Source organism: Aristolochia californica, unplaced genomic scaffold, assembly GCF_029961685.1.
Source record: "Aristolochia californica isolate CCGP_79_NKW_82.1479 unplaced genomic scaffold, dmAriCali1.0.hap1 SCAF_8, whole genome shotgun sequence".
Taxonomy (NCBI): domain Eukaryota; kingdom Viridiplantae; phylum Streptophyta; class Magnoliopsida; order Piperales; family Aristolochiaceae; genus Aristolochia; species Aristolochia californica.
Window position 1 is genome coordinate 209,670 of NW_027182279.1, and position 21,596 is coordinate 231,265.

General features: G+C 37.9%; 3 protein-coding genes and 1 long non-coding RNA gene across 4 annotated transcripts; 2 read left to right on the top strand and 2 right to left on the bottom strand.

Annotated features, from left to right (window-relative positions):
• The first annotated feature begins 1,446 nt into the window (after nucleotides 1-1,446).
• LOC137939513 (NDR1/HIN1-like protein 6) lies at nucleotides 1,447-2,290 on the top strand. Its single transcript, XM_068784800.1, has one exon. It carries the CDS (start codon nucleotides 1,495-1,497, stop codon nucleotides 2,245-2,247), a length of 753 nt encoding a protein of 250 aa, XP_068640901.1. The 5' UTR covers nucleotides 1,447-1,494; the 3' UTR covers nucleotides 2,248-2,290.
• Nucleotides 2,291-2,533: 243 nt separating this feature from the next.
• Nucleotides 2,534-4,622, bottom strand: LOC137939346 (uncharacterized). Its single transcript, XM_068784626.1, has 7 exons — nucleotides 4,577-4,622; nucleotides 4,424-4,525; nucleotides 3,895-4,101; nucleotides 3,610-3,844; nucleotides 3,385-3,389; nucleotides 2,998-3,114; nucleotides 2,534-2,844 (listed from the first exon to the last, which is right to left on the bottom strand). The coding sequence occupies exons 1-7, from the start codon at nucleotides 4,620-4,622 to the stop codon at nucleotides 2,534-2,536; spliced, it is 1,023 nt and encodes a 340-aa protein (XP_068640727.1).
• Nucleotides 4,393-10,270, top strand: LOC137938671 (uncharacterized). Its single transcript, XM_068783658.1, has 12 exons — nucleotides 4,393-5,203; nucleotides 5,520-5,803; nucleotides 5,895-6,089; nucleotides 6,398-6,744; nucleotides 6,866-7,157; nucleotides 7,316-7,474; nucleotides 8,341-8,706; nucleotides 8,789-8,854; nucleotides 9,097-9,145; nucleotides 9,224-9,347; nucleotides 9,613-9,712; nucleotides 9,883-10,270. The coding sequence occupies exons 1-11, from the start codon at nucleotides 4,912-4,914 to the stop codon at nucleotides 9,692-9,694; spliced, it is 2,256 nt and encodes a 751-aa protein (XP_068639759.1). The 5' UTR covers nucleotides 4,393-4,911; the 3' UTR covers nucleotides 9,695-9,712; nucleotides 9,883-10,270.
• Nucleotides 10,271-15,692: 5,422 nt separating this feature from the next.
• On the bottom strand, nucleotides 15,693-18,998 carry LOC137939258 (uncharacterized). Its single transcript, XR_011109933.1, has 3 exons — nucleotides 18,897-18,998; nucleotides 17,695-17,749; nucleotides 15,693-15,841 (listed from the first exon to the last, which is right to left on the bottom strand). It is a non-coding gene; the product is annotated as an uncharacterized lncRNA (long non-coding RNA).
• Between the last annotated feature and the right edge of the window lie 2,598 nt (nucleotides 18,999-21,596).

Consider the following 21,596-nt stretch of genomic DNA (forward strand, 5'->3'; position numbering starts at 1 on the left):
GTTATTGGTTTTTGTGCTGGTGAATGTCCTGTTGGTACATTTTCTCTGTCGTGAGTAACTGCTGATAAGGAAATCCAGGTAAATGAGCTTGTTCCGCAAGTGTTTCATTTGACGACATGGACAAGACCTTCTCAATTCGCATCCCCTAAACCCTATACATGGTGCCCGCCTATGAACCCAATTAAAAAGGAGCTAATTACTACTAATATATATATATATATATATTGATGCCTCAATCAGAGTCTATACAGGACAGTTCGACGTGTCATCGATGGAGAAAAGTCTTCTGTTAATGAAGTTTATTTGGCCCCTGGTGCAACTGCGACCGTTGCTCATCTTAAATGCGGCTGGTTGTGTCCGTTGTTTTCACTATAATTAGCTTAGGCAGAATCCTCCTGTTTTTTTTTCTTTATTTTGAGTTTTTTTAACTCTATACAAGCAGCGCGTAGCGTTGCTTTAGAATTGCTGCGATACTTCTTATCGTCCTTCTTCATGTCCTCCGGTTGGTCACCGGCACCTCCGACAGATTACCGAAAATGATACCTCGTGTGACGGCTCTTTGATTCTTCTTTTCAAAACCCTGCTTTATCACTAGGGCGGAGCATCAACTCCCGTTTCTGGAAGGACAAGAAGAACCGCCGGCTCTAAACCAATTAGGACAAATTGCAGAAGTAGACGGGAACTGGAGATCAGGACAGCTGAACTGCAACAATTAATTTTGACTTCATTCCCCAATTGGGCCTTTGAAAAGGAGGAAAATTGAATCGTCCAAACCACAGATGTTCCTCATTCGCGCCCCCCTATGTCGGACTGATCTTACTTTTGCTTGATTTGTTAAAATCTTTGATTTTGGTCTACGGAAGATTTCGTTTCAGTCTAATAAATGAAGGTGTAGGTAAGATATCTTCTTCTTCTCTATTAAAATCTAAGCATGTGATCCGTCTTCTCTTCTTCCCTAACCACACTTTTCATATTTTAAGCTTTCATTACCCGAGTTAACCCTGAAGCTTCTCCGAAACGTTAAGCTGCGGCACAAAGTCAAAAGAACAGGGGAAGAAAAAAGAAGCAGTTTTCTTGCATTTCAACAGTCAAATACTCCATTTCTGAAACGTACGCAAGGAAGCTTCCTTTTCTTGGAGATATTAAAGACTTTGGAAGCGTGATTGCTGTCCATAAAGTCACAGTCACATCAGACTGAAGCATAAAAATAAACACGAAGAAGCAGTCAAGATTGTTTCTTCAACTAAACCACGTATAGCTTTTGAGCAGGTGGGGAAGGTGAGGAAGGTGAGACCTCACCTGCAGAAGTATTCTATCATCTCCACATGTAACATCAAAACTAAAGTCAAATAAGGACGCAACCAAAGTCCCTGCTATTTAACGATTGGTGGAGATGATCCAACCCTTTGCATGAAGTGAAAAAGCCCGCTCAGATTATTAAGCAGTTGCGTTGCATGTAAGAGGAAAACTCCGGCACAGTTTCAATTCTCTCTCATGGCGGATCAGCAGAAAATCCACCCAGTAGACGTGGAAGCGCAGACAAAGCCGTTGGCGCCCCGTGAATCGTTCCAGTCGGAAAAGGGTGACCCAGCCGCGGGAGAAAGGTACCCTCCTTCACTTCGAAGAACGATCCCCGTTTCTCACTCGAAGCCGCCGAAGAAGAGAAGCTGCTGTTGCCGGTGCTTTTGCTGGACTCTCTCCGTCTTCCTCATCCTCCTCGTCCTTATTGCTGCCACCGGCGGGATTCTTTACCTCGTTTTCCGGCCGAAGCTGCCTAAGTACTCTGTGGATCGCCTCAGGATCTCTGACTTCCAAGTAAACACCGACATGAGCGTCTACGCTCGGTTCGACGTCACCGTCACCGCCAGGAACCCGAACAAGAAGATCGGGATTTACTACGAGAAGGGTAGTAACCTAAGTGTCTGGTACACCGATACCAATCTCTGCAGTGGAGCATTGCCCAAGTTCTACCAGGGCCACCGCAACACCACCGTCCTCAACGTGGCCTTGACCGGCCAGACGCAGATTGGCAGCACCTTGTGGACGGCCATGCAGCAACAGCAGCAGACGGGGAGGATTCCTTTGAAATTCAAAGGAGACGTGCCTGTGAGAGTTAAGTTTGGGAGGTTGAAGCTGATGAAAGTGAGGTTCGTAGTGAGCTGCAGCTTGGTGGTCGATAACTTGAGCGCTAATAATCCGATTCGGATTAGGACGAGCAGTTGTGGATTTGATAAGTTGAAGCTTTGATTTTCACTCCATTATATACAGGCTTGTATACTTAAACACTTATTTGTACCATGTTGTTGTTGTTTTTTTTCATAGTGAAATAAATACATGTATATTGTTCTCGACACTTGATCATTATTTTCTGAATCATCATCTTCCTTTTTTGCCTCGAGTGAATGAGATTGAACATATCCTTGTCTTGGTGGTGATCTTCATTTTCCTTTGACATTATCAAGGAAAAAGTTCATGTATATAAATCATTCAGGATTCTGCTACCTTGAATCTATGATAATCTGAAGAGAAGATTTCACCAGTTACATAGAGTGCCTTTCATGGTGCCCCGGTTACTTTTTTGGAACGTTGTACAGTCTCTCCTCTCATTCCCCTCCATTATCAAGGTCACTACTAGTCCTGAAACGGAAGTCCGGTCACCAGTGAGTGCTCGTGGTAGATGCTCCAGAGTTGACAAAGACATACCCGTCTGATAAATGGCTCTAACAAATCCTGTGTTTGCAGTCAAAATAGGAGCTCTCCAGTGATCTCCTGTCCCAAAAACGATCTGGTTCTTTAAGGCAATCTTTCTGGTGGTAGAGAGACCCATCATCCGTTCTGGCACAATCCAGTCCATTTGAAGTATGACAACAAATTTTAACATCCTAGAACTTCCTAGACCATTCAAGCATTCCATTAATTTTATTTCTTAAAAGGTGAAGTATTGAAACTGGGTTCTTAAAAACACCAGAATTGGGATAGATTGTTTATGGAAAACTTACTGGAGCCGTTTCAGTAATTGATCTGCTCTTGCTTTTTCGTTCTGTCCTCCATACATTGATACAAGTTCCTTGAACTCTGAATGAACAGTTTCACAAATGATGCCACATTTTCCATCTATCAGGTCAAATTTTTCAAAAAGGAGAGAAATCTTCCGCTTTTTATAACCCAAAATTTCCAAGAATCTTCCTTCAGACGAACACATCCCATCCCAGCTTATGTTCCTCCGAGTTGGGAAGGTTTCTGTTCTGCTTTCTGGGAGCTTTTCTTGGAGCTTCGAGCGTGGTCATTAGTTTTTGAAAAGCTACTGTTTTAATGGTGGAGTGTAGCAAAATTACCATGACGACTATACGGCCTGACCACTAACTCAATCTCAACCCTACTTACCGCAACTAAGAAACAAGATGGCTAAATCAATCTTTTATCATAACTTCAACAAACAACATCAAAAGCACATTTTGCACAATTCCCTGCTCCAGATAAATTTAGAAAATCAAATCCTTCAAGGTGACGCAAAATGAAGACCAAAAGTGGGCTAAATATAAGTCCAATCAGTTGGAATGAGAAGAAACCCATTTCAAGATTAAAATTTTCAAAAGGAAAAGGATAAACTCTCTAAAGAGAAGCAGTTTCCCTGTTCCAGAAACAAGAGCCACCAAAGCTGTGGTATCAGGGTTTATCAGAACTTCTCCCAACATTAAATGAGGCTCAGCATCTTTAAAAACTTCTGAACTTGACCTCATAGCTGATATAATAGATGAGAATAAGTCATTTGACAACATTACACTTTTACTCTCAGAAAATTCTGATTGGTATTCTCCTACAATTTGATCTATGTTATTGATTTCTAACAGATGATCAGTGTTCTCAATGTTAGTCAATCTTTATCTGGAAAACCCGGCTCCTCATGCCCAACCTCAGATGCTCCAATCTCATCCTTGAGTTTCCTGGCAATAATTTCACCAATTCCAGTCCAAAAGAACAGTAGTATGAACTCCGGCTTCAGAGCTAATGTGGAACACGCAGCTTCAAGAACCTCTTTGATGCGTATTCCTCCCCCTTTGTTTCTGTGAGAACCTAACCAAGAAAGATATTTTTGGGTTCCTATCTGATAAAGGAATCAAATTGGACTCCTTCCAGAAGTGGACAATTGATTCGTTGTCAATCTTAACACTCAGCAGACAATGAAAGAGACACTGTCCTTCAAAATGCAACAAAGGAATGTGCTTTGCGGGAGAGGATTTAAGCTCGGCATTGATTAATCGAAGGAGAGTCTTGTTTTAAGCTCGATAGAAAGAGTAAAGCGGGTATGGAGTTTAAGCTTTCCCCCATGAACCGAACCGAACCGATACCGAACTCTTAACCGAAATCGTGTAAAGGAAAAGAGTAGTTAGGTACTTGCAGGAGGGGGAGGAATCCTGTTAGCGGGAGAGGAATTTAAGCTCGGTGTTGGTTAATCGAAGGAGAGTCTGTTTGCAGGAATCAGTCACTCTGGAGAGAAGAAGATCGTGACAACGATAGGACAGAGCTTAACATCTCTTCTTCACCCTCTCCACCGTGTGGTTGCTTGGAACTGAACTGGAATCGGCGTCGGCGCCTACCCTAAAGCTTGCTCTCTCCATCATATTCGGAATCGCTGGCAGCGGCGCTCTTTATCGGTCCTCGCGGAAACTACTAGCAGGCCGCTGCCTCACGCCGCCGGAAGTAAAAAATCCGATTCCAGGTAATCGGGTGCGCGGTTAGCTATCTAGAACCGGATAAAATTGTAAAACTGCTCTTCTCGATGCCCCGGTTCCTGCGGCTGCAACAGTCGAAATTCTAGCAGCTGATGAAAAAAGAAAAAAAAATTAATTAATTAATAGAAAAAGGGCAAAGCTTTCGGGTTTAAAAGGAGGACGGCGACGACGCACGAGTATGGTTCGTCTCAGCGGACTTCCCTACCTGCTTCTCCTCCAGTCCACCCCTCTCCTCGTCTCGTTTTCTTCTCTGCCACTTGCTTCCGGCTTTGCTAAAACCAGGCTCACTTTCTCCACCTCCGCCATGGCACCGGCGCCTCCTGTTGCGAAGAAGGTCAAGCACGAAATGGTCATGTTCGGAGACGTCAGGAACGACGACCACTATTGGCTTCGAGACGATTCCCGCTCCAATCCTGAAGTCATTGCATACCTCAATGAAGAAAATGCATATACGGATCTATTAATGAAAGGTAATTCCGTTTCTCTCTGTCAGTTTTAGTTGCGATTTGGTGTTTGTCTTCGTAGATATCGACTACTCGTTCTCTTTTACCCGGTGAGGAAAAAAAACACAAATAGAACGCAGAGTGACCAGGGAATGGAATGAAAGGTAGAAAATTTCATCGTTTCATCATCTCGGTACCAAAAACACGCAAGATTCTTAGAAGACTAAACCTGAAATGGTTTCTGCTATTGATGCGCGTTGCTCCATTCATCCATGTCGTTATATTCCGCATTTTACATTCTGATTCAATGGGCTGTTTGCGTTGTTCACCAAATTTCCTGCAGACAGCAAGTCCTTTGAAAAGGAGCTCTATAAGGAAATAAGAGGAAGGATCAAGGAAGATGATATATCTGCACCAATACGCAAGGGATCATACTATTACTACCAGAGGACTTTGGAAGGCAAGGAGTATGTTCAATACTGTAGACGTCTTATCCTTAATGCTGTAACTGCTCCTTCTGTCCATGATGTTATGCCAACCGGACCAGATGCTCCTGAAGAGCAAGTTATCTTGGATGAGAATGTTAAAGCTAAGGAGCACAACTATTACAATATTGAAGCTTTCAAAGTACTGAATTTGCATCGATAAAACTTATTGCGCATGTTTAAATTCTTTTTACTGGATTATTATATAGGCATTTTTGTTTTTCGGTTCCCAGGTCAGTCCGAACAATAAGCTTGTGGCATATGCTGAGGACACTAAAGGAAACGAGATCTATACTGTTTACGTTATTGATGCCGAAACTCAAACTACTGTTGGGAAACCTCTTGTAAATGTGACATCTTACCTTGAGTGGGCTGGTGACCATGCTCTAGTATACATTACAATGGACGAGATCCTTCGACCTGACAAGGTTGGAAACCCTTTGCCCAGTTGAGATCCCTGCATCACAATAAGAATTTCTCAGTTTGTCTGTAGCATGTCTATATTTATGCTATACTGTTAAATTTTAATGTGCAAATACTTGGAGAATTTATGTGTATTTCAAAATTTTGGGAAGGATTGTAGTTCATTTGTTACATGAAAATGCATTATACTTTATGAATTATCTACAGTATTGTTATCTACAGTGTTGGTAATCATCTTTTCATTGTTAGTTTCTTATTTGTTTTCCTGACTTTTACTTAATTGTGTTCACTTTGTTATTCACTTTTTTTATAGGCATGGTCACACAAATTAGGATCTGAGCAATCAAGTGATATTTGTCTCTACCATGAGAAGGATGACATGTTCTCTCTATATCTTCAAATTTCTGAAAGCAAAGAGTACTTGTTTGTTGTATCTGAGAGTAAAAAGACACAGTCTGTCTTTTACATGGACATTGCTAAACAGGATGACAAGCTTACAGTTTTAACACCCCGTGTTTATGGCATTGACACTTCGGTCAGTCATCGTGGCAATCATTTCTTTATAAAGAGGAGAAGTGATGAGTACTATAACTCAGAGTTACTTGTTTGTCCAAGGGACAATATATCTGCTACAACGGTCCTGCTTCCACACAGGGAAAGGTAATATTGGCCTCCCAGTACAATGTAAATGTGGTTGTTTAGTGTGTATATACTCTTCAATTTTTTTGGAAGGCTCATTTTGTTTTCAGCAAAAGCTTAATCTGGTATGACCTTCGTCCAGTGTGAAAATACAGGACATACAACTTTTCATTAATCACTTGGTTGCATATGAGCGGGAAAATGGTTTAGCAACAGTGACTATTTATGATCTTCCAGCTATTGGAGAAGAGATTAAAGGCCTGCAAAGTGGTCGAAAAGTTGAGTTTATTGATCCTATATACTCTGTGGATCCATCAGAATCAGTATTTTCATCTAGCATTCTTCGGTTTTCTTATAGCTCACTTCGGACACCTTCATCCGTTTATGACTATGATATGAACAGTAGTGTATCTGTCTTGAAGAAGATAGAGGCAGTAAGTTTCTTGTTGAACTAATGTTGTATGTTTATTTGTGAATAGTTGTATTCTGTAGCATTGAAGTCTTCATTTTCCTATTTTAATTCTTATTGGGTTTGGTCTCTTCCTAATCTCAAGATCTGTGTGTAAAATCTTTCTTTCGTCTTTTTGGCAAGGTGTTGGGAGGTTTTGATCCATCAAACTATGTGACTGAGAGAAAATGGGCCATTGCTTCTGATGGAACTCAAGTACCCATTTCTATTGTGTACCAAAAGAATCTTGTGAAGCTTGATGGATCTGACCCTATGCTTCTTTATGGATATGGCTCATATGAGGTGAGTTGTTTCAAAAGCGAAAAATTTGCCTGTAGAAAGAAGCTCATATGTTGTATTTCATTTTTTGCTGTTTAAAACATTTACTATCTTTAGTGAAGGTGTGGTCTTCAGATCTTACATTACATTGAGGTTTTTAGGTCTTAGGGATCTAATGAAAGATGACAGCAAAAAAGGGTGGAAGAGAAGTAGGAGTTAGGACTGCATGAATTATCTATCTCATGTTTGACATATTGCATTTATTTGTTAAAGATACAACATATATAACAGAAAATTCAATAAGGTTCAAATATAGGTCAACTGCTAAAAGAAGATCAAACAAAGAATTAGAGTTGATAAACTAGACAAATCTCCTGCGCAAGTTTGTAGATTTTGTAAGTTGAAGATGAGCAATTTGTTATATTTTCTCACAATTTTATTAATTTCCCGTTTGAGCAAATTTCAGCCAAAATTATGTGTCTTAATCCTTGCCAGCTCCAATTGTACCTGCATGTAAAATACTTTATAGTGTCAACATTTGGTTGGGAGGATGTCACAATAGAGATGCAGAAATAAGAAAAGAGAAATTAAAACAAGAGAAAAACATAGAGGAGAGATAATGGCTACCCAGTCAAATGTTGGCATACCATTGAAGTAACTTATGAAGGCAATTTGGTTGGGAGGATGTCACAATAGAGATGCAGAAATAAGAAAAGAGAAATTAAAACAAGAAAAAAACATAGAGGAGAGATAATGGCTACCCAGTCAAATGTTGGCATACCATTGAAGTAACTTATGAAGGCAAAAGTAGAGTTTGTAGTTTTATCATTCCTGCTTGTATTTTAGGATTCATTATTTTACTTGCCCAGCTGATTTTTTACAGCTTACAGATTTGTGTAGATCCCGATTTCAAAAAATCAAGGTTGTCTTTGATAGACAGAGGATTTATCTTCGCAATAGCTCATATTCGTGGGGGTGGTGAAATGGGGAGGAAATGGTATGAAAATGGCAAGCTGTTAAAAAAAAAGAACACCTTTACAGATTTTATCACTTGCGCAGAGTACTTGTTAGAGCATAAGTATTGTTCAAAAGAGAAGCTATGCATTGAAGGTAGGAGTGCAGGAGGTTTGTTAATGGGTGCTGTCCTCAACATGAGACCTGATTTGTTCAAAGTTGCAGTGGCCGGTGTTCCATTTGTTGATGTGTTGACTACAATGCTGGATCCAACAATCCCATTGACTACGTCTGAATGGGAGGTAACACTGGCTTAAAGTTCTTTGCCCTGGAAGTTGAAGATTATTTCACATTTGACCGACTCTTATGAAGTTCCAACTGTAGGAATGGGGAGATCCACGAAAGGAAGAGTTCTATTTCTACATGAAATCTTATTCACCTGTTGACAATGTGAGTGCTAGCTATGTTACTCATTGTACTTGCTTATCCTGATCCACAACACATGCTAATGTTACATGCTATTGTTGTATCTTAAACCTGTTACTTGTAATTTTTATCTTGTGTATTTCTCAAACCTACATCTTCCATTCGTGGCACTCAATTGTGATCGTGAAAGTCATCCATGTGTAGGACCAAATAATTCATGTTTTGAGAGCACACCATGACTAAAAGTTTCCTCACCACCTTTGCAGGTCAAACCACAGAATTACCCAAATATGCTTGTCACTGCTGGTTTAAATGGTAAGTATCTATTGAATATGCTTCAACTTGAGCTTTTCTTCTTGTACCAAATCTCATATCAGGTTTTATGTTGAACAGATCCCCGTGTTCTGTATTCTGAACCTGCAAAATTTGTGGCCAAGTTGAGGGAATTGAAGACAGACAATAATACGCTTCTGTTCAAAGTTGAAATGGCTGCAGGACACTTCTCAAAGTCAGGAAGGTAGTATTTGCTGAAGTTCCTTTCTGTTACTTCTAGCCTTTGCAACGATGAATTTAGTGGCAAGCGGCAATTAACGGTGATGCAAGTCGTAGTAATTCCATAAGCATTCACCATTTTAACACCAACAGAAGGCATAGGCTACATAGACTAGAAGCAAAATAATTGCATGTCATGTCTTTCTGATATTCCAAGTAAATTTTCAATGCATATTGTTAAGAAAGTATCCTCCCATGGCTGATTTACATTGTCATGTTTATTTATGCAGATTCGAGAAACTGCAGGAAGACGTGTACACATACACTTTCATATTGAAAACCCTGAACATGCTACCGCCTCCATCTGCATAGGCTATTTAAGTAGTATAGGTACTTGATGTTTGGCTGACACCTTAATTTTCTTCAGTAATAATCTATAGTAGATTCAGAAATCATCATTTAATATGCTTCTTCCGGTTTGATGCTCTCCCATCTAACACACTAATTTTAGAGCAAATTTCAGTATCTCAGAAACATTTTACATATTGATCCTACTACAGGTGGACAAGTGGCAGCGCAGCTTAGTTGGAAATGAAGAGTTCACAGGCACTGGAAAAAATGTTATTGGTACCTATCGCTTTAGTGGAAAGAGAGCTTTGCTCATATTATTGTTGCACAAGAAAACTGTTCGATGATTTTTTGTTTTTTCATCATGGAAACCATATTAGGTTTCCATGTAAAGAATCTGTGATTTAAACTATCTTAGTGACTTGAATGAGAAAGGGCTCCTCTTTAATTGACTATCAGACTATGTAGAAGTACATAAGCTGCATCTTTTCATTGCTTAAATGACTTGAGGATCAACAATCAGAAAATGGATCCTCCGGTGGCTGATCGTTCTTTATGGGTTGTCACCTGAAGCACAATTTCATCTGTTAAATTCCCTTTTCTTTTTTTTCTTTTTTATAAAATCTCAACAAATTTGTAATCCATATGTATCTGGAGATATCCTCTATCCTTTCTATTGTTTTTCCTATATTTAGATTCAGACATTTTCCTTTTTTTTAAGCTGTTTTTATTCAACTCTTTTGGATTGGCGTATATCGTAGTTCAGATAATTATCTGATAAGAGTAGGATTCAAATATTCGTTTCTGGATAGCCTGTATAATTTGAATTTCGTATTTCGAATTTCTAATTATTTTTAGACGGATAGGAATTCGATATTGTTTATGTACAGTCCTTATCTAATCCATTTACTGCCTCTACCGAATATCTTGAAAATGAGATTTCCTCATGAAGACGTCTCTTTTAAATTGTCTTTTGTTGTAATCTGCATTTTTCTAGTTTGAAAAAAGGAATAGTCATGTTTTGAAGTTTTTGAAGTTTCTTCAAGAAAAAAAATAAGAATTTAATCATTATGATGTAAGCAAATTATGTTCTTCCGTCGAGCATCGGGGAGAGCGGGAGAGTTGAGCGCCAAAACCGAAATATGAGTTCGTTTTCAATTTGGAAGCGTACCATGTGGCGAGTTCTCGTCCAAGATATTTTGCCAAGTAAGCAGAGACAGCGGGTGGCCGTTGTTCGTCGAGAACGACATATTTAAAGAGGACTCGCGTTTTCATTTTCAAATCGTGAAGAGGTCCATTATGGTGACGACACGCCACAGTAACTGGTCTGTTTGCGTCTTTTTGCCGGTTCACGACTCATGAGGATGGAATGGGAAGTGCGAACAGGGACAATGAGAGGCATTTCGTATGGCGGAGAGTCGGAGACGATAGCAGTCGTAAAAATGGAGGAATTCTGTTAGATCGTTGAATTGACATCGGCGATGGAACTACCGAAGGAACTGTGTTTTTAGCGGTTCACGACTCCTGTGAATTGAATGGGAAATGCGAACAGGGATAATGAGAGGCATTTCGTATGGCGGAGAGTCGGAGACGATAGCGGTCGTAAAAATGGAGGAATACTGTTAGATCATTGAATTGACATCGGCGATGGAACTACCGAAGGAACTGTGATCTGTAAGCTAGAACTAAACTTTAGTATATTGATCTAGTTAGATCTCGGCGTTCCATGTTTTACGCGCTTTGATTTAAATATCTTCTGATCTCTATGTTACAAATATTTTTGCAGTAAGTAAAGCTAGAAATCAACTGTAGTCCATTCATCTAGTTAGATCTAGGTGTTCTAAGAGTTAAATTTCATCTCATCTCCGTGTTAGGTACCGTTTTGCAGTAAACTAGAACTCAACTGAAGTAAATTCATCTAGTTAGATCTCAGTGTTCTATGTTTGCGCTTTGATTTAGATTTCTTTTTTATCTCCATGCCACGAACATTTTGCAGTGAGTGAATCTAGAATCAGCTATAGTAAATTGATCATGTTGGATCTCAGTGTTCTAAGTTTTTCGCGCTTTGATTTTAAAGTTCTTCTGTTCTCCGTACTGAAATGCAGCAAGTAAACCAGAAGTCAACTGAAGTAAATTGTACAAGTTAAATCTCGTTTTTATTAGTTTTATGCGCTTTGATGTAGATTTCTTCATACCTCTGTCACGAACGCAGTGAGTAAAGCTCAACTCAATTTTAGTAAATTGATCTAGTTAGATCTCTGTGTTCTAGGCTTAACGAGCTTTGATTTAGATTCCTTCTGTTCTTCGTGTCACGAGCAGTTTGCTACAAGTAAAACTAGAAGTTAACTGTGGTAAACTGGTCTAGTTATGTCTCATTGTTCTAAGTTTACGTGTTTGATTTCCTCTTATCTCCCTGTCACGAACTGTTTGCAGTAAGTAAAGCTAGAACTGGAGTGTACTTGAGAAGAAAGATTTTATGATAGTAGTAAATTTATCTAGTTAGATCTCAGTTATTACTCTTCTATGTTTACAGTTCTGATTTAGACTTTACAGTTCTTTTGATCTCCCTATCACGAACGCGTTGATTGTGCCATCGAAATATGAATTTTATTTATGAGAAGGAGAGAGTAGTGTTAGCTGGTGAGCTTGTCTTCTTCTCCGGTTGTTTAGACTGATTGACTAGGAAGTGGCGAGGATTTCTGTCGGTGAGAATTGACGTTTCATCTCGAGAAACGCTTCGATTCCTCTGAGAGTCGAAAGGAGGTTGTCACAAACTTTCGGTTTTCCTCGTGCCTTGCCTCTGAGGGCATTGCTCCGCTTGTTTGTATGATATTGATGGCTTTACATCCTTTTTCCTACTCTTTGTTTCTTTCTGAATTCTCTTTTAAAACTCAACAAAGAGGGAAAAGAAAACTCGACTCCAGATTCCGGTGCAGCTGCTATACTGAAGGAGTTTCCATTTTCCAATGATATGCTTTTGGCTTCTTGGCTGTTGTCGAAGTTCCTTTTCCTTTCGTGCTATCCCTAGATGAGGATTATAGCCCATATTTTAACAACAGTTGGAGTGAACGGGGACAAAAACGACTTACTCCTAGGCAATTTCTAGTGATTGGCAACCCTTGGATTGAACTGGCTGCAAAGGAAGAACCATACTTTTCTCTCTAATGTTTAGTACTTGCAATGTCCACCCTGCTGTAACGAAGCAAGAGATTTCCCATATTAAAAAAAAAAAAAAAAAAAATCAGCTTAGGTGGAGGAGGTCCGTCTAGCTAAAGCTAGGGAGTCTTAATCAGTGACGGTGGAGGTTCATTGAGTGGGTATTTGAAATTATATGGCTCGATCCCGCTTGAATTGGCTTGGTTTTGCCCTAGTCTTGATACTTTGAGCTCCTAGATAGAACCCCTAACAACCTATTTATTAATCTGGCTTGCATATCAAAATCAAATTTGGAGGGCTCATGACTTGGTGGAGTTTGGATCAAGTAAAATAGAGGAGTTCCGGTATGGGTTATTAAATTGGGTCAAATTTTCCCACCTCCAAAAAGTGGAGTTGCAAACTAAGGGTTGCTTACCCTTATTATTTGGGTATGTTGAAACAGGATTTCATGATGTATAATCATAGTAAAAAAGATGATTAAGGGTTGAGAAGAAGAAGAAAAAAATATGGATAAAAAGTTTTAGGAGGAAACATGAAGTATAATAAATTTGGAAAAAAGTGGAGGAAGAATAGGGTAATGGGCTTGTCCAAATCCTTTCCCTTAAGTTGTATTTATATATATAAAAAATACTAATATTAGAATAATACCTTTCACCCTAATAACAGTGACTAAGATATGTAAATTATAAACTAATTATATCAATATCATTTTTATGACATAACTCTTTATTTACTATTATGCCACCATTGTGTGTGCCTGTGAGCCTTCTCCTTGGTCTGTAGGCTTGAGCTTATCTTCCACACACTTGGACATGTGAACTGCCCTTAGTCGTGTCGGTATGATCCCATGTTCCAACACTTCCCTTCAAACTAGAGGTGAGAGAACATCATAACGCTCAGTTTGTTGCAAATGGTGTATAAGATCTTTCTGTATAAAATGGCAGTTAACTATATCTTTCGACATTCTCTTTCAAACTGGTGATCTTTTCATTATTTTCTAAGAGACCTAACTCGCATTATACGAAAGAGTAAAATCACTCATATTTGTAAAACATGGTTCCATACTCCTCTCAAATGGTCATAGTCAAAAATATTTTTCATAGATAAAAAAGTAACCCTACTGTGGGCCGCATAGTCTATTCGCTTTCTCAGGGTGGCTTAAAAAATACCTCATAGGTGAATAATAGATTTAACTTACTCTCAATGTTGGGCACACTCCTATCCTCTATAGGTAGTGTGTTTATAGGTATTTCTTAGAAGTGTAGTAATAAACTCCCCCATCATGGTGTCCCAATATAAGTTGCTAATTGTCAAATAGTAGGAGTAATATCTGAGAATTTGAGATGAAAAATATGGAAGGACGGTTATTTTCTTGGAATCGAAGTTGCGAGGTCCAAGCAAGGCATTCCAACGAATATATAACCTAGATTTATTATCAAAAGTTGGATTACTAAAATGTATCTCTACTGATACCCCAATAATCCCAAATCACAAATTTGGAGAATACCAGACCAACTGCCAACAAACAAAAGAAGCTACCAAAGGTGGGTTGGAAACCTTATCTATCTCTCCCATACACCACCTGATATCGCCTATACAGTAATTGTAGTAAGTGAATTCATGCATTGTTTAAATAAAGATCATATGAATGTTGTGAATCAAATTCTTTGATCCCTAAAGTCTTCCCTTGGGAAAGGACGTATGTTCTCAAGAAACCTCTACCTATGAGTTGAAGGTTATAGAGATATTTCACATAGAAAATCTACCTCAAGTTATTTTATGTTTGTTGGAGGGAACCAAGTTACCTAGAGAAGTAAGAAACAAAAGGCAGTAGCGTTATCAAGTGTTGAAGACGAGTTTCGTGTGATGGCTAAGGGTATTTGTCAGCTTCTCTAGCTTCAGAGATTATTAATAGAAATTGACTTTGGCCCAAATTGTGAGATGACTTATTCTGCTATAACAAGTGGCTTAAGGAAAGTTTTTGAAAATAACATGTTCTTCTAAAGATTTTTTCTAGATATTGATAGTTAACAAATAGAAACTTTGCAAGGATAGATTGTGAGATATTTTTCTCATATTGTTGATTAATAGTTATTTATATTATTTTAGAGGAGCCAAACTTATTATCATAATTATTAGTTTATACAAGACAATAGAAATTTTATTTTAATCAAAATTCAATATTTTCGGATATTATTTATTTGAAATTGAGACTCAAACTCGAGAAATTCCAAACATATTAAGCCCCTTGGAAACTTAATTTTTTCACTTTTGATTTACAAGTTCTTATGTATTCCCGACGAAAGCTAGACAAGGGTGACTGATGGCCCTGGAAAGTAGAAGCTACATCTACTGCGACAATAAAGGGCATTAAAAACCACATTAAGCATCCATGTTTTAAAAAACAGAAAATAAGGGTGAAATTCAAATCTTACGCTCCTAAACTGCATAGTTATTGGGAATTTTTCGTCATCAATAGATATATTGCTATTATGAATTTATTTAAAAATGTTAATTAATGAACACATGGATGGGAAATTTTTCATTGAAATCGATGGCTATAAAAGGTTATCATTTCCAAAAAATCATATTTTAGGATAAAAGGCTTATCGGTTCAAAATTATATTTTTACTGCATGTAACTCCCTAACTACAAAAGCTGACATTTTTTAAGTTGAAGCTCTCCATATTCTGTCCTTTTTAATAAAAAAGGTTTTTTTTCCCCATTTCGCCTTTTTTCTGAAAATTTTAACTTAATAGACATATACGAACAAAAAAGTATTATGTAAATTAGTCAATTCAAAAGCACACTCAGTGGGTTAGCATTAGGCTTGCCACATCAAATGCTAACACTCTGAGATAATAATCATTAAGAAATATGAAAAGTGGGAGACGACTTCCCTTCCATTACATGTACGTTGGCAATCTCTCGTGTAATGCAGGGGAGATGGGCCTCCCCCTTCCACCATGGAAAAATGGCTCTTGCCATGCGAGTGGCGCCTGCTGTCTCTCTCCCCTTCAAGAACAAATAGAGGGGTTAGAAGCCTTTGTTTGCGCCTCCTGTCTGGCAAAGTTTGACTCGATGTAATAAATCAGCCTATAGGTGATGTATTTGTTTGAAGCCAAACAATTCACGACTGGATCAAATTTGTTTGTCGTATGTATCGCCGGATTAAGTAGCCCAAAGTTTGACGAACTATACAAACTATTCAAACTAAACCAAACCAATTCAGCTAGTCTAGAATAGAGATGACCGGTTCTTGAATTTTTTAATTCTTAAACCATTTTTTTTGCCATCAAAATATTTGTCTAACACACATACTTTAAATCTCTCTTTTAATATGTTCCTTAAAATTTTGTAAAACCTTATTTTACATGGCCAGAGTCAAAAGCATCCGAATTCAATTATGCGTTATTTTACTCAAATAAATAATCAACCCATTTAACAACAATTTAATTCTAATACAGCTATAACCTGACTCATTCTCTGCTACTTAACAGAAAAGAGAAACACGCGGCACTTTTGTCTATGTGGCCAGAGGGAGGAGCCTCCCATCCCCCTCTCCCATGAGAAGGTCAACCAGGAATCACAAACCAATTAAGCAAGTCTGTACTTCTAACCCATCTGATGTACAAACCGGGTTACGGGGAACCTATTTAAAAGCAGGTCCAAAAAGCTTAAATTGTAGCCAATTAAAAGTGGCTTTACTGTAAAATTGTCAGAATCGTAGAAACTTGGAATCGACAAGCAGGTAACATCTTTGCAGTTTCTACTAAATGACCCACTCAGCCAGCTTCTTGTTTATGTAATCATGTTGTCATCGATTGTAATGGTATTCACTATTTTTTTTTTTTTTATCATTGAAGAAAGATATGCATTGTTAGTGTCAAACTATTAGACAAAAATCAGTTGATTTTGACGCTGTCATAGCTAGTCAAGTATACCCCACTTCATTTGTCGATCCATCAGTCTAGCTAGAAGTTCAATTTGAGTTCTGAAGGTTGGATTTAAGATTATAGGACCAGTGATTGGCTGATTTCGTAGTCAGTCAATGTTTTATCCTACTCCCTCGTCTACTCTGTTATTAGCTTCACACAATCTAGTTGTTAAATAATGTATCTGTTATATCAGTAACGCAGATTAATATACAATATTAACATCTTAAGAGAAGCAAGAATAGACTAGTGATGTGAAATGCGACTTCATAATGGTTATTCAATTATTCTTATCATCACCGTTTCATATTAGATGGTGATGGCCAGGTTGGTGACGGTAGCTTCCTAGTACTTCATTTTAAATTTCTTGTGTTGCTGAAGTACATTAGATCCAACTTTTCTCCTCCACCTTCATTGACTAAGACTCCCTATTGCTCGAGCTTTTGCTAGAAATGGAGCCTGGCTCCCACCATCACCACCTGATATCTTTTCTAACAATATTATGGGAAATTTCTTACATCATCACGGCATAGTCAAGCAAGTAAAGGACACTATTGTTGAAATTTTGGCAGAAAACATGGGCGAAAGATCCTGGAGTCTCAATAATCCCAGATGTGGGACAAAAAATAACAGAAAGAAACTTCTAAACCAGTGATTGTTACGTATCGTCCTGACTAAGCAAACTATAGAGAGAGTAGGGCTCTTGCTTCGAAGCAATAGCCCACTCCCAAGAGTCGCCAGTTATGAGAAGTTGCGTAGGAGCAGGAACTTTTTGTATAGATAAGTATTTTAAAATATGGCCTAGAATCTCTTCTAAGCAAACAGGATACATAACACAAAACGGGGAAGCATTCAACTTATAGTCAGAAGAGATCCAAGAGATCCAAGAAAAAGCCAAGAAGGCGGAAGCAAATGACTGGAAAATGGAAATACCTTTGATAGTGTGTCTTTAGCAGCTGCACCAAATTCTTTTCCTTCTAGTTAAGTTCTAAAATAGAAATCAAGGAAAAACGGATATCAGGACATAAATACAAACGACGAAGCCTGTAATATCAATATCATACAAAAAAGTGATTTTTGGCATTTAGCACAGAACGAAGAATTTAAACAGAGCAATGCCATTAGAGGCAAGGCAATTGGAAAAAAGGACAGTTTGTGACAACCACCTATTTCATCGCTTCCTTCTTTTTCTGTTTTTCTTCTTTCCTTCTTTCTTGTTTGTTTGTTTGTTTCTTCTTTATTTCTTGTTTATTTATTATTATCTTGATTCTATCCTGAGATGAAACGTCAATTCTCATCGAAAGACACCCTCACCACTTCCTACTTAGTCACTGAACAACTGGAGTTGAAGATCTGCATCATTAGCCAATTCTACCCTCTCCTTCTCATAAATGGAATTCATATTCCGATCAGATCGCACAATCAAAAGCGCTCGTGATTTGGAGATCAAAAGAATTGTAAATTCTAATGATTACATGAAATTTAGAGCACTTACTAATCAGATCTAACTACATCAATTTACTACCAACGTAAAATCTTTCTTCAACTACAGTTGATTTCTAGGTTTAAATCAATTTACTGCAGTTGAATACTAGCTTTACTCACTGCAAACTGTTCGTGACACGGAGATTAGAAGAAATCTAAATCAAAACACATAAAACTTAGAAATACTGAGATCTAACTAGATCAAGTTGCTAGAGTGGATTTCTCTGCAAACTGTTAGTGACACGGAGATCAGAAGAAATCTAAATCAAAGTGCGTAAAAATTAGAAGATTGACATCTATCTAGATCAATTTACTACAGTTGAATTCCAGTTTACTCAATAAAAACTATGAGTGACACGGAGATCAGACGAAATCTATCGAAGTGCATAAACTTTAGAAGATTGACATCTAACTAGATCAATTTACTACAGTTGAATTCTAGCTTTACTCACTGCAAACTGTTAGTGACACGGAGATCAGAGGAAATCTATATCAAAGTGCGTAAAACTTCAGAACACCGAGATCTAACTAGATCAATCCACTACATTTGAATTCCAGCTTTACTCGGGGTAAACTGTTAGTGACACGGAGATCAGACGAAATCTAAACCGAAGTGCGTAAAATTCGTAACTCTGAGATCAAGCACTTACAACTTCCGCACGACAAAGTCTTTGATAATTCCAATCCGCAAACAGAATTCTCTATTTTGACGCCCATGGTCGTCTCCGAACCTCTCGACGAGACAAAATGCCGTCCCCTTTTATCCTCCTATTCGTAATCCAATCCTTGGGATCCGCGAAAAAGACCCAAAAGGACCAGCTGAGATAACATGTCGTCACGGGAATGGACCAATGCTTCTCGTTTTGAAATTAAAAACTCTGACCCCTATTCGAATACGTCGGTTTTGGCGCTCAATCGCCTGCACATTATTTTCCGCTGACGTCATAAAAATCTCTTGGATGAGAAAGATCCACGTTTACAGATCCCACCACGTGCGTTGCCCCATTGTTCTCGCCATCTTAAAGCGGCGCTTTGTTATCTAGCACTGCTTCTCTCAGCGTCGGGCCACATATTAAACACTTGGACTGCTATGATCATACTGGCGGCCACGACGTCCTTGTTGATGCTTCCACGTTCCAAACGTGACCGGGCCCACCTATTGCAGTTTGTTCGATCCATTCCCTGTACAAATTGGATTTTGGCTCATATACTATTTAAGTATTAACCACTTAGACAATGGACAAACGTGTTTTTTCTTATTTCTTCCAAAAAATCCGCCCGGGTCCACCGGCTCCGTATACCGTAAAAGATTCAGCATTGGGAAAAGTAAAATTATAAAATTACTCGACATTCCCAGATTGAGCTGTCAAATCCAAACTCGAATCCGTGAATTTGAATTTTGTTCCCGATTTCCAATCCTTAATTTTCCACAACCTCCAACATTCGCTATTGAACCCCTGTGTTAGTCGAAGGAGTGGCCGGCATCATCGGATCCGATGGATTTGCTATTAGATTAGGATTGTTTTTTTTATTTTTTATAATCAAGCACTAATACGAGTGTTAAGATAATCTTATCATGATTTGGTCTGAGCTGCTTTACTTGGGAGTGTAATCTCATAAAATATTGTAACGTCTTATCTATCTCAGTGCTCCATTAACATGAAGGATCACAATGTCACTCTTAAAATGCTCTTTTGAAGGAAAAAAAATTGAAATAACTACTAGTTTGCTAAAAGGGTATTTACAACTCGTCCCTAGAAGCTTAGTTTTCACTTTATGTAAAGAACCGCCAAAAGATTTGAAAGCCACTTAATTATGAAAAGGAAACGAAAACGACCTGGTTCTTTCTATAGCTTTCCGCTACCTTTTCTCTAAACCAAATCTTATGCTTCTCTTAATTAAGTTTAGCTTTTACTTAGAGCTAGAAAGCACATACTTTTTCTTTAAAAACTCGATATTGTTACCTGAATTCCATTAGTGCCTTGTAAGAAGTAATAGGGTCGACTCATGCATCACTTAAACCGTAAATTTGTAAGTTAATTAATTGAGAATCAAGGGTTTAGGGTTTAAGTTTTAAGGTTTAGGGTTTAGACTATCGCTTCAAATTGAAAATCGACCCAACTAGGGTGACTTTAACCTAAACTTCATGCATCAAGTGTTCAAGGTTTAAACTATCGCCTCAAATTGAGCTTCTAGACTAAGAAAATGAATCCAACTAGGGTGACTATAACCTAAACTTCATTCATTACTTATAAGTTAATTAGATGAGAATCAAGGGTTTAATATTTAAGGTTTAGGGTTAAAAAATTGACCTAACTATAGTGACTTTAACCTAAACTTCACCAGAGGTTAATCCGGGTCAGGATTTTTTACCATCCCCCTTCTTAATAAAATTTATTTCCTTCTCCACAACGTAACACCCCTTTTTTAAAATATTTTTGGACTCTACCCCTATCCGAAACATTAATATTTTAAATATTACATATGACATCATCATCAACAAAATATTCATAGCCTGTAACGGGCCGTAATATTAAGTCGAACATCACGTTACATGCAACATTTTATATGTACCGAAATTTAGTACACCTAATAACGACCCAAACGGCCGTCCGTACAGATTTAGTTAATCCATCATAGGTTAACATTCAATGAATTTAAGGAGTGACAGAGCCTTCGAGCCTGAGTGACGTCCTCTTGCTTTGTGAACTCTTTTTTTTTGTATTTTCTTCTGCTCTCAGGCAATAATAAATATTTGGGTCGGAAAAATTCGGACTTTCAAAACCTGACTGTTTCTTTTTCAAACTTAAAAATTGCAGATTGCTATGGATTCCTAACCGTGATAATTCAGTTCAACAGCTTAATGGACCCATAGGGGTATATTGGTAATTTAATTTTTTATAATAAATATTAATTACATATATATATTTAAAATATATCTAAAAACGTGAAAAAAATACCTATATATTCCTTTAAAAAATATACCACATAAATATAGTTCGTAGCATATAAAATATCTGTCTAAGACATCGTTTTCTTATTACTTTATTTCATATTATCTCTTTGGTGGGAGAAAGAGAGAGAGGTGGATACTAATGTGCTTGTAAATTAAGCCTTTTTCCCGTCTTTACGAATTCAGTCATATAATGGACAGGTAGTATGCTCCGAATTCTTCAATGGGAAAAAAATTTAAATTTTTTTATTTCTAACTAGTAGGAATTAATCACTTGAAATTATTTTAAAAAATAATTTTAAAATAAATATTTGTTGAGAGTGTAATAATCGGAAAATTTCACGAGGAGATGGAAATTTGACTTTGACCCACCAAATCTAAGTGGCGTAAAGAATGA